The sequence below is a fragment of the Falco punctatus genome (genome assembly GCF_963210335.1).
Source record: "Falco punctatus genome assembly, chromosome: 11".
NCBI lineage: Eukaryota > Metazoa > Chordata > Aves > Falconiformes > Falconidae > Falco > Falco punctatus.
In genome coordinates, this window is record NC_137591.1 from 31,575,937 (window position 1) to 31,588,975 (window position 13,039).

The following is a 13,039-nucleotide window of genomic DNA, read 5'->3' on the forward strand; positions in this document are numbered from 1 at the left end:
GTCTGTTTTCTGTCACACAGAATGGTGGCTACAGGAGATGAAAGGAACGTAAAGTGGTGACAGTAGCAGTGGTGTGAAATAACTTCTCTGCAGACAGGAATGTGTTACAGTTTTCTGCAGTAAAATATATTCCAAGGCTGGAGCTTGTATTCCAGTTCGTATTTAGTTGAAAACAGCAGTAAGCTTGTTTTATGAATGCTGACCTGTTAAGAATTTGTGGGGGAAGTTACGGTGCAAGCTCTTCTCTCACCAACTTCTCAGTACTCCGTGTGTAGCAATGGTTCTTGCTTGAAAACAACAAATGTCTTTTATTTGAAGATATTGTAAAGCTTTGAGCCAAATGTCAGACTTTTCCTTTTGTGTTATGAACGCAGAAGCAATTGTTGTCATAATCCAAGCAAGCACCATAAAATAAGCTACAGGATTTAACGTTAAGTTACCTATATGCTTATTTACACATTTTACTTGTAGTGAGCTAAACCAATAGTGGTAGCTGTTCGCTAGTACGCTTTGGTCACCAGTAAAAAAATAAATATATTTTCCAATTTGATCCTGACAACTGAACACGGAGAGTGGTGAGGGTTAGCTTATTGATTGCCTGAAGTGTGCAGTCTGGGAAGCATCAATGGAATAATTTGTAAGTCTGCAGCATCCTAACTGGTGTCAAGATTCAGATTCTCTAGTAATAGTTGAAAAGTGTGCCCTTCCATAAGAAGAGACCTAATACTGTGTATGTGATGCTGGTGCTTTCTTGCTTATGTTTGTGGAGGGAAAGGAAATGTGGGTGGCGTGTTGGCTGCTTTCATACTCACAGTACAATTAAAGATCCATGCAAAACCAGGAGTTTAAAGATGACTGTGAAATTACAATCTAATGTGCTTTGAAAATAGGACTTTCCAACTGGTTTTCTTTAGATGTAGCCTTGCGAAGAAGGGTGGAGTGAAACGTGAAGTTTCTAGCCACTTCTCTGCCCTGGGAAGTTGGGACTCTGGTGGACGGCAGTAGCCATGTGGAGATGCGGTATAGTCAAAGGGAAAGGTAGCACCACTTAGTCCTGCTTTCTGCTCTGCTCTCGGGCTTTTCCTTCACCTTCTTGTAGCTCATACATATATTTATCTTCCACAAAATCCAGGAGGCCATAATTACTGCAGGTCTTTCTCTCAGCAGCTGCCCTTTCCCCCCACCCTCTGTCCTTCTTCCAGAAAGCTTACCTGGCTGGCTTTTCCGCCGGCGGCTCAACTGTGGCAGCCGTCTCACTTAGCCAGCACCCTTGTGTATGTGTCCTGGGCACAGCAGGAAAAACAGTGATGAACATACTTTGCCCCAACGTACTGTGTAGCAACACATAATGGCCTTCAGGTGAAGTTATCAGTGACATCTTTCCTTTTATGTTTTGTATGGTTCTGCATTCAGTTTTAGGAAAACAGACATGGAAACTTTCCTCCTTTTTCCATGAAATAAAAGACAGAGTGGTACAAAATTCATCAGCAATAGAAATCACACTTTCCCAGGCTTGAGTATACTCTATTTATGTTGCAGATGACTGATGCGATAGCTAAAGCCGATGTATTGTCCCGTGCAGACAGGGTTGCTGGCTAATGGCTACATGGAGCTGGTCGGTGGGAATCTTAGCTGTGATGCAATTCAGGCTGCCAAGATTCCCAGCGTTTCCGAGGATGCTTGCCAAATTGTCTCTGCTGGGGTTTTACGCTGTCAAAGCTGATAGCTTTCTCACTGAGGTAGCAGTTGAAGGCTTTGAGGTATTTTTAGGAGAACTAGCCAACTGGTTCTCTTGCTGACTTTTAGTTGGCAGGTTAACAGTTTTAGTTTAAGAAGAAAATTCTGCATGCGTCTTCTTACGAAGGGGGAAAGAGTGTGTGACTAATTTTTGTAACAGTAATAATTCCTGTGTAGAATCATGATGAAAATAAGCAGTGGACTTACTAGTTACAATAAATCCTGTGGTGTGTCAAGGTCTCCTAGCCTGTTGAAAGTACAGGGTCTTTTTTAACTGAGATTTTTAACTTACTGTTAGTTTTCTGTTTTTTTCAATTCCTAATTAATTCATTTATAAAGGCTTACAGCTTGCAAGGGGAGGGAGGGGAGAATTTGGGCACTTTCCCATGGGAAAGTAAATAGAGCTTCCCAAAAAAGATGGGTGTTTTCAATTTTTTTTTTCCCTAAACCCAGTCATTTTCTTAATAGTTATTTCCATACTTAAAACTATAACATAAGGCAGAATTTTATCAGCACTTTTTAATGTGTGTAAAGTGTTATATGGTTTTTAATGTAGATTTTAATGTACATTTTCCAGTGTTTATAGGGTTCCATTTTTCCCTAGTGAATGCAAATTAAGTTACACTGAGACATAACTGAATTATATCTGCTTAAACAGATTAGGATATTTAATGTTTTGAGAGAATCACTTCCTTATTGCATCATTTCTGGAGCTTTGTGGGAAAGGGTGTACATCCTTCAGAACTTTATGACACCTTACAGAGACCAAAGCTCATGCTTTCTTCTGCGGGAGGTATCTCCACTTGTAACGTGGAGAACAAGGACTAGATTTTGGGGAAGACTGAAATGTCACTGGCTGCTGCATGCATTTGTGTCTGAATAAAATACCACTATTTCACATGATACTAGGCTCTTCATAAAGACACCTCTCTTCAGCTGTCAAATCCCATTTTCACTTCACAGTATTGGGTGGGAATTCATTATTATTACAAGTAGCAAAAATGGTATGTAAATTGTAGCATTTGAGCTGTACATTAGCATATTGGAGGGAATAAAAAAAGTTAAAACTTTAGGTAGTGTGCGAAAATTTTGTATTGCATGTCACTTTTCTGTTGCTCTGCATTAATACATCAGGCTTTGCTTATGTGAAACAAAAGACTTTTAATTATTACTGGTTTCCTTCCTGTCTGTGTAGTGAAGTTGCTCATAAAAACATCAGTTGAATTTTTAATGAGGAAAAACCTTCATAGAAAGTCCTTACAGAAATAATAAGCTCATTTAATTCTTTCAGAGGAGTGGAAGGGAAAATTCTTCAAAGATCATAATTTCCTTTTTGTTTAAAGAATGTAATTTTATTTTTCTTTTCCCCATGGAGCATTTCTGACTTTTTTTTAATTTAACTTTTCCATAGAATCCTTTTATACTTGATTAAAAAAAATCCAAAACTTTTCTTTTTCAGAATTTTGACCCCAACTAGTAGTTTCCAAGATATTTGGACCCTCTATAACTTCCTCATAAGCAACGAGGTATGAAGTTTTCTTTAATGTTTTGGCAGAAACACTTCAGAAACAGTTTTTTATTTGAAGTAGTTACGAGGTTAGCCATCTCGTCATTGTATTTCCACTAAGCTAGAATTTTGAAGATTTATTCTTACTTATTAGGCTTTGGACGGCATCTACCAAAAGTTACTAGAATCTCTACTGGTATTTGAGTTGCTTGCATGACTTTCTGACCGCTCGTTTGTTGTGAATGACTCGCTGTCAGGAGTATAAAGGCTTGAAGCTGAAGTGACCAAAACATTCCTAATCTAGTTATTTTAAGAAGAGGGAGAGTACGTTGCATTACGTAGTTATATGGGGAATTTTGACTGCAGTTTGAGAAAAAAAGATAAATTGAAATTACCAGTTATTCATGGAGTTTTAACTAATTTGTGCTGAAAGGTTTTAAGAAGAGAAATTGCATTGTATGTTTGTAATAGAAGAGCAGTATTTTTCCATTTAGTATGTTACGTGTTTCAGATTTGCAGTCCCCTCCTGTACAGGAAAATATATTTGGGTTTGGGGCTTGTACATGTATTTATGGAATTAACACAAGTCAGAACTTCATTTGCTATAGAACTTTAGGGTAAATGAAGAGGGGAGAAAGAACTATACAAAGTATTTTAGAGTTGTGCAGAAATTGTTAGAAAATGGAGTGATGCCTATCACTCCCATTATATAAAATCATGATTATTAATTTGTAATATTTAATTTTATAAGACATAGCATGACTTGTGTATATATCAACTTGAGAGCCTCTTAGGTAATACATTAGCCATATCTGTTATACTAGCTCTATAATTTTAATTGGGCTGTGATACTTGATAAATTACTGTGTTAATTCTTTGCTCTTTGTTTTAGATGAACAACAGTATAAAATTCACTGCTGAGGAGCTTTATGAGTGTGTTTCGCAGAAGATATACCGGTAAGCCAATTACTGACCACATCAGATGGGTTTTGAGACAGCATTTTAGCATGTACTGTATTAACCAAAGGTGCCATAGGAGAAATAGTTTGGATAAATAAAAAATTGTCATTTGTAGGAGGGGCATAGGGAAGATGAATGGGAATGTTTCCTTCCCCCCCTCCCCTCAGCTTTTTTAATGACCTACCATTCCAGCAGAGTAGGAGAGGACAGAAATTAAATTAGAGATGAGCCATTAGCATCTCCACAGTGATTTTCAGCTGTTTGAGGCAAGATGTTGGTTCCTCTGTCCTCTACTGGTTTTGAATTCACGGCTTAGTGGCAGACAGAGCTGGTATAGGTCAGCATTCATTGTAAGGTAGGTTAGAGCATGCAGCTGTATTTAAATGAATTTGATTATAACTGAAATTCTGTTCTGGTGAGGTATTTCTTGTAACAGGACTTGTTATTATGAGAACTTCGCTTAAATCAGCAGAGGAAAAAACCCTGCAATTCTCAAGGTGATTCAAGTGACTGAACTGTAGCATGAAAGCTGGGCACATCTGCAGTTACTGTGCTACATCGTGGCCTTCATTATTAAAGTCATAAATTAAGCCATTGTATGTTACTAAGCCTTTTTAAAGTACAGTTAGAAAAAAAGAGAAAAAAAATGTTAAGATTCCAAGTACCTGTTCGCATTTTCAGAGGTTTTTTACAGTTTGGTCACAGGAAAAAAAAGTTCTCTTGTACAGCTGAGGTAAAGGCCTTGAAAACATTGATCTAAAAATGAGTGTCATGCAAGCCTTATGGTTCTTCACGGTAAAGTTTCTGGTTCATAAAAGGTTTATTTCTGAATTTGTGTAATTGAGGGCTTGTAAACCCAGGTTCTGTGAGGTTTTTAAAATGCCATGTTTTTAATAGATCTTAGGTGCGTAATAAGACATGTAATTATTTTTTTTTTGTGTTGCTGTTATATGGGTATGGATTAACTGTAAAACTTGCCAGGATACGAAGTGTGGTTCCATCAGCTGTGGAAAAGGCTTGCAGGTTATTTTAATCTGAGTACGTAGTTTATTCTAAAAAGCTTTCCTTTGCCTGGATTGATACTGGTTTCCTAAATCTCTGAGTTTGAAAGTGCACATTGCTAGGTCGGGAGAAAAGTTATGCAGGGAGGGAGAGATTCAGTCTATGTAACAGCAGAGAAAAGTAGTTTTGAAACTTAACTGTCTTGAGTTGATGGCCAGCATTTCTGTGGTTCTCACATTTTCAGACATTTCTGGACATCTCCATCATTGTATGAAATCTACAGCGTACGTACGGCCTTTGGTACTGTGCTAAGGGTAGCAGGGGAACTGCTGCTTCTTGGTGTTTGAAAGATGTCCCTAGGTCCATATTTTATCAGAAAGCCTGAGAACTTGGACCATTTTTGTGAATTCTGTATGCCACGGTAGATTTCATGGACAAAACCAATGTTCTCGCCAGAACTTTGATTTTGCTGGGTGAGCAATGCAGGGGGAGGGTGACATCTTTGTTGCATCTAAGTTATGTCCTTTGAAAACATACAAAGCAAACGAAGCAAAGATTAAGATCTGTTGCTATAAATTCAATCCACAGGTTTTCAAAGTACTACTTAGGTCTAATTGTTGTTCTTAGTTATTACAACAATGAAACTATTTGGTATTTCAGAAGTGAAATAAAATATGACTCCACCCAGTAAAGTAGAGATGCTAAATGAGGTTTTAAAAGCACTCAATTAAAAAGAGATGTACCAAGAGCGAAGGCATAGAGAAGGAGACTGCTTTAAGGCAGGCTGAATTACTTGTGCTTTGGCAGAAACACGCTGAACAAAATGTTTCCCTTTGCTTCAATTACCAGCGAATGTTTTTGCTTCAACCTGCCTTCTGAATTCTTTGGGAGATAAATTCCTGTCTAGAACATTTGCACTCTGACTGTTCCTTTTTCAGGATGCACCAAAGATACTCTTGTCTTCAATTTTTGATCCAAAGGGTTTCTTCTTATTTGGGGAAAGAAAAGGACTACTTGGAGTCAAGGCTACAGGCATGATTCTCACTGCTTTTGTATCCCTAAGTGGTACTATAGGCTTTGGTATCACAGTAGTATTTAGAAGATGCCAACCAAGGACGAGGCTCAAGATCTTTAGGAATATAAACGGAACAAAAAGATTGACCCTGCCCCAGAGATCTGCTGTGACAATTTCTTGCATCTTCAACAAATTCACAGAATAAGTTTTTTCCATTAGAAACGCTTACATGACTTTTGTAAATTTATTTTTTTTCCCTGAACTTGCCTGCATAGTCACCTGGTAGATTCCAGTCTTCCTCTCTTAGATTGGAGAAGTGTTGACCTAAGACCTCTGCTTTTTCGGTGGGGTTCCCCCCCTCGTTGCTTCCACATATCCCGTCTTTGTATTGGTAGAGCCTGAGATGTGGCGAGAGCGAAGCCCTGAAACAAGGCACAAAACGTCCATCGTACTGAGCCAGATCTGTCACAGTAACGTCCCTGTTAGGGTGCGAGGGAGGAAACGGGATTACAGAAAGGGCAGGCCTGGCTGCTCGTTTCTTCCTTCGTATGGATTCTTCAGGCTTCATGAAGCAGTTTTATGAAAATCCTAGCCTGGTGGGGGCTTTTCTTAATTGATAGGAAGTTTTCTGCCTTCTGAACAGTGGGAACACACCCCAGCCCTGAGCCGCTTCAGTGGAATTAGGTGGATTGAGGGAGGGTTAGCTCGAGGGAGGGTTAGCTCGAGGGAGGGTTAGCTCGAGGGAGGGTTAGCTCGAGGCCTTGTTTCTTCCTCCATCCCTCCCCATTCGAGCACGCGCTGTGGGCAGCAGGGCTGCTGGCTTGCAGGAAGCGTTTCAGAAAGGTCACTGTAGTTTTTATGGCAAGCAGCTAATGTGAGGTTACCTGTTGAGTACTTCTCAAGGCTTTTCAGTTTTCCCTGTTGAGTGGTGAAGAGTTGTTATCATTTAATAAATGACAATTTGATGTAAAGGGTAAGTAGTAGAAAGAATTTTTCAGGCTTTGGTTTGCAATCCTATGATCTTGTCTGAACTAAGAAAATACGTTGTTTGGAGGCCTGGGCATCTAAGTAGATCACTTGAAAGTTATGTGTGACTTTCACACCCTTTTTTTGCTGTTCCACCTGGTCCATCTACTTTACAGTAAACTAGCGAAGGAGGTGGGGGTCACTGTGTTAGCAGGGGTTGGGAAGACGCCAGTGCCTTGGGGTCAGAACGGGCACTGACCCAGCGGTACCGGCGTGCTCCGTCCCTGCGGGCAGGCATTCCCGGGCCAGCCAGGGAGGGCAGAGCTGCCAGCCGTGGGGCCGTGTCATGTGTGGGGTGGTCAGAGCAACAGCTTGGTTTATCGTCCTGACACAGGCTGTAGAGATGAAGCCTGGCGGCCACCCTCGGTGAGTACCGACTGCGTGGTTTGCAAACCTTACCCCTTTTCCTGCTCATCGCCCGTCCTTCTCAGTGCCTGTGTCCATCCCTTTCTGCTGGCCTGGCGCAGCGTGCTGTCCCACACTGGTCCCACATTTCAGTGGAAGTTACCTGCAATCCAGTATGCACCGGTGTGTTTTTGAGGGCGCAGAAACAGTCTCTTTTGACCTGTAACATTATTTCTAGTTACTGTAGTAACTACATTTGAATTAACCTGTTGCACTGTTGTGGGGTATAAAACTCTGTGTGCTGTATCATGCTATTTACCATTTTAACCGTCACTCAGTGGCCACTAGCATGATACAGGGAAAATTTTAATTGAGTTAAAGATAATGAAATATTCATGTCTCAAACAAGATACTTTTCTGCACTAGTTTTTAAGCGCTCTTCTTGGAAACTGTCAAGGCACTCACTGATGCAGAGGTTTGATAGTTTGTATTGCTGAGGTGTCCCCATGTTCACTCTTGTCCCGTACGCAGACCGACAGCCCGAGTGAGCACACTGTGCGCTTACTACTGGCTGCCCGGTAGCGCCGAACTCTGCAGTGTCGAAACTGAGTCGAGGCACAGTTGTCGCTGATGAATGGCGCTCATTCATCAGGAGAATGGATGTTTGTTCATCAGGGTAGCTGTGCCAGTGCTATAGGTTATTGCTGGAGAAACGTTACACATTTAGACTGCTTTTGGTGATAGGATTCATCTCCTGCTCTCTTGGGCTGATCTGCCAAGCTTTTGGTAGCTGTGAGAGCAAAAAGCACTGGGAAGGTATGGTGTGTGTCCTTTTAAAGGCATCCCTTGGTTTGAATTCTATTTTAAAAAATACATATTGTATTGGGTTTGTGTGGCAATGGTAGCAGGGGGTACGGGGGTGGCTTCTGAGAGAAGATTCCAGAAGCTTCCCCCGTGTCCAGTGGAGCCCATGCGGGCCGGCTCCCAGACGGACCCGCGGCTGGCCCAGGCCGAGCCCCTCGGTGCCGGTGGACAATGGCTGATTGAGGCAGAGAGTGCCAACAGCTGAGAGCAGCAGTGCTGGCACCCGGGGCGGGGCGGGGGGGCTCCAGGCCCGGAGCAGAGATGCCCCCAGCCCTTGGGGTGGGGAGCTGGGGACTAGGGCCGTGCCCGTGGGGAGAGGAGCCCGTGCCGGGGGCTGGGGGCAGTTCTGACCCCACGGGGGCCCAGGCTGGAGCCGGCTGTGCCCGGGGGGCTGCACTGTGCGGGGGGGGGGACCCAGGCTGGGGCAGCGTGTGATAAGCCCTCCGAGGGGCAGCAGTGGCAGGGACAGCGGGAGGGTGTGTGTGTGTGTGTAACAAATTAAGCTGATTTCCCCAAGGCTGTTTTGTCCCCGACAGCAACTGCTGAGTGATCTCCCTGCCCCCCCCCCCCCCCGCGCCCCACCAGCCTTTCCTTACATTTCCCCACCCCGGCCCAGCTGAGGAGGGTGGGGTGGAGCAGGTTTGGTGGGGACCTGGGTCAGGCCACCACCTATACATATTAAAAGAAACTGATCAAGGGGGGGAACCCAACCCAACCTAACAAATCCAGCTGCTGAGTATAGATCGGTATCAGTACAGGTGTAAAGAAAATAATGTGTGTAAATTTGTGCTCAGCATAGTTAAAAAAACTAAAAATTACTTCAGAGGCTGGTCTGGTAGCCCTCAGGCTGCACTCACGTCACTTAACCCTGCATTTTTTTTCCTGTTTTTGAGGAGTATCTTTCCAAAGGCCTTTTGAGAAAGTATCTTTTGGAAAAGCAAAGTTACAGGATGTTTTCTGTGTAATCAGCTGTAGATTCCTCTTCTGAAACAAAAGTCTAAATAATACATCATTGTAGTCAAGAGATGTATTTTTGTGTGTAAATACATTATATGTAACTATATGAAAGACAGCTTGAAATGAACCTTCCCTATTCTGTTAAGAAAGCTGATGTAAGTGACTTTTCAATGCCGATTTTTTTTTAAAAACTACCTTTACAGAATACAACGGAAAGCAAAGAGGAGCTCTGCCTGTTTGCCGGGTTGCAGGTTGGCCGTTTGAAAGTGTTCATATGAAATCCTTGGGGTTTGCAGCTTTGGAGCGGAAGTCACTGCTACTTCTTGAATTTTATGGAAATTGCCTTTCTGATTACATTGTAACTGCATAGTTTATCTTCTGTGATATCCCTTTTTAGTTCAGAATTGTGTTACGTTGTATTTTGAGTCAGGACCACTGGGTTCAAGTTTTGTAGCCACTTTCCTAACAGAAAAGCACCGAATAATGCCTAGTAGCTGCTGGTTCTCAGAGGTTACGTTTGGTTGCAAATACCAGAGAAGAGCCTGCAGGAAGGACCCACGGGTAATGTGTGGGGCAGTTGCTGTTCCATCGGGTCGGGGCGGTCCCTTGTGCGCAGAGGGGCCGCTGTGAGGGTGCGAGCAGACGGGAGGGATGTGTAATGCCGGGCAGAGTGCGTGAGCCTTTGCCCCCAGGGGGGTGAAGGGGAATATTTGCCTCTTGCACATCATGCTCATATGAGCAAGAACATAAAAAATTGTGCTAATTATTTAAAATAACAATTTTTACATATGCATGAGGTCATTTTTTAAACTCTTAAAATTCAGCTGCCCTATCCGTGGTTGATTTTTTTTTCCCCTCTCTTCCCAAGTGCAACAGCAAATGTGCTTGCCAAATACTCAAGTACAGGATTGAGGGTTTTGGTATTTTTCTTGCCGTTTACCATTTAACCAATTTTATCATCTAATTCCAAGTTCAAACAGAAAAACAAGAGCAGGTATTTTGGCAATTTTACAGCTGGGAAAAAGGGAAACTGCGCAGGGAAGACGGGTCACACTGTGAGCAAATAAAACTGCAGCAGACTTGCAGTGGTTCAGTGTCTGCATGGGGTTTTTATTTAACGAGACACGGGGAAACAACATCCTGGATCTGGTCACGTTGCCAACATTTATGAAAGCACTCTGAGGGATGGAGGCTTTGTTTCGCTTGCTTTCAGAACACTGAAATTGGAAAGGCTTTTCATGTGTTGAGCTAGAGTGGCTGCAATTTAAACATTCAACACCGTTTGCCAGCCTGCCATATGTTCCAGAACAGGAATCACAGTGGTTACTGTAAATGCATGCTTAGGGGCCTTCTTATTTCCAAAAAAATGTTTCTTCCAGTGTTTTTTTTTTCTCAGCGCAGGTGTCCCATATCGAATGTGTGACTGTACGGCCCTTTATGACTAGCTAATTTAAACAATATTTAACTTGTCTGAGCATATACTTGTAAAATGTTTTCTCTGGTGACACTGCACCAGATTATTAGAAGAATTACAGATGTTGGGCAAGCCGGGAGGAACAGGGCTAGCTGCAACTGGTAAAGGTTGAAGTGAGATTATCCCAGAAGCCTAAAATCAGTCTCTGACTGTGTTGTAACTGTGGATGGAACTTGTTTCTATCTGCAGCACATAAACCTGTAGGAAACGTATATGACTTGCAGCTTAAACACATTCAGTAAAAAACAGTAACGTTTTATATCTGAAGGCTTGGTTCTGGGTTGAGAAGACTTGAGTCATGCCTGCTGTGGGGCTTTTAGATTGTTTCTTTTTAAAGATTTAATTGCAGGATGCAGCTGGGAACACATAATGATTAGCCAGCTCTGGCATAAACTTGATCTTTTGCTGTAATAAAGATAAAAATGTGCCTGAATTTCCAGAGGTACTGAGTACTCTCTGTTTTTGAGAGTTAAAGTGTGGTGTTAGAATCCCTTTGAATTTTGTTTTAAAAGAATATTCAGAAAGATTCCTGTCTATAAAATGGGTCCATTGTGTCTTGATAACCTCTGTATCTTCTGTTCCCCAGGGAAAGGTTGGAAGTTGGATGTTGCCAGCTGGCCCAGCTGGAGCACACAATTAAGCAGTGTCATGCATCAGTTCACATGGAGGCCAAGAACAGGGGCTGGCTGTGACTTTTGGGTCAAGGTTTGGAGCCGTGGTGTTCATCCCCTGCATTCTCCTTGTCTAAGCGGAGCCGAACTCCTCTGGGGTGTGTCATGTGAGAAGCCAAAAAAACCTTCCAAAATATTTTTCTCAATGGTGCTGTTTTCATATTTGAGTTGAAGGAAAAAAACCCCAACTGGTTACATATGTGCATTAATGTCAGGATGTCTGCGAAGAATTGCAAGGGACTAGAACTTGTTGTCTCAAGTGAGGGACTCTGGATGGATCCAGCTGGTTTGGTGCACAGCAGATGTGCTGGGCTGGTGGTGTCAATTCCAGCTGTTGATGTGAGGAGCTAGATCTGGCGATGGTGGTGAGGGAAGATCCATGTAAAGCATTTGTTTCACTGATACTTTAGAAGTGACAAGCGAGGTGGGGAAAAAAACAACGTATATAGTGACACCCAGGGGTCTGAAAGGACAGAAGGGCAGGCAGATGCCTGATATGCTTGCTGCCCCTATGGGCGTGGACTGCAGTGCAGGTGCAATGTATGTATCCTGTGTAGTGAACTGTAAGGCTTAAGAGAGGAAATAGAACTGGGGGAGAAATGGATTGATGCTCTTTTTTAGTAACAAAACAAAAAATCACCACATTGTGCAGGTGTCTTTGTCCTGGGCCTCTTTTCAGACAAAAAGGATCTTTCTCCTTTGTTACAACACCTACTGAATCCCCATGCTGTGGCAGCCGGCGAGCAGCACTCTTGAAGAACTCCTCACCCTTCTCTTCTGCTACCTGCCCTTGTAAAGGCACAAGCGGTTGTCCTCTTTGGGTTACACACTGTGACTTTTCTCGCCTTTGCTCTCCAGGCAGCATCTCCGTGTGAGCATCCTCTTTGTTGCTTTCCCAAACTGCTTTTAAGTCCATGACACTTCCTAAAAGCCATTTTCAGTGCTGCTGTGGCCTTTAAAGCTACCTCTTCTATGTATGTATTTGTACAGAGCTGAGATGACTGGCAAAGGTCTAGAAGTGTTTTATTTTCGTATTAACTTTTGGATGTATTTGTAAAAATCTTTCTTGTAAAAATGCAATTTATTATTATGGTAAACAGCAGTTAATTCTACATGGCAGTTTCTTTGAAGAGCTGTGTTTCCGCGTGGCCCGGTTGCAGGGGGTGCGAGCTTGGTGCAGTTCTTGCTCAGAGATGCTTGAAAGGCAGGGAAGGGGCTGGGGGGTTTGCTGGGGCAGAACTCGCGTGACGGGCTGTGTCCGTTCATGCTGTTACCCCCCAGGCGTGGGGCAAGCACCTGTGCTCAGGTAACCTTACGGTGGCAGGGAGTCTTTCCCTGTTGGAATGCTCCCAGCTTTACAGCTGGGAATCACCCTTCATTCCTCTGGCCTGGCCTGGGGTTCCTGCCCCCTCAGCGGGACGGCCTGGGGCTCTGGGCCACAACCTCCAGCAGCGGCCTGCTGCCGGGGCGGTGGGACAGCC

The 13,039-nt window shown here is 43.0% G+C and overlaps 1 protein-coding gene across 5 annotated transcripts in view; it reads left to right on the top strand.

Moving 5' to 3' along the window:
* SWT1 (SWT1 RNA endoribonuclease homolog) overlaps positions 1-12,670 on the top strand; it is a 41,998-nt gene extending 29,328 nt beyond the window's left edge. For 3 of the 5 annotated variants that reach the window (XM_080407574.1, XM_080407573.1, XM_080407576.1), the window contains 4 exons: positions 3,197-3,263; positions 4,137-4,201; positions 9,617-9,664; positions 11,474-12,670. In XM_080407574.1, the coding sequence (XP_080263700.1) occupies positions 3,197-3,263; positions 4,137-4,201; positions 9,617-9,664; positions 11,474-11,579 (286 nt within the window). In that variant the 3' untranslated portion in view covers positions 11,580-12,670. The remainder of the gene's footprint in view (positions 1-3,196; positions 3,264-4,136; positions 4,202-9,616; positions 9,665-11,473) is intronic. The other 2 variants (XM_080407575.1, XM_080407577.1) reach the window with 1 other exon arrangement.
* Positions 12,671-13,039: the final 369 nt, after the last annotated feature.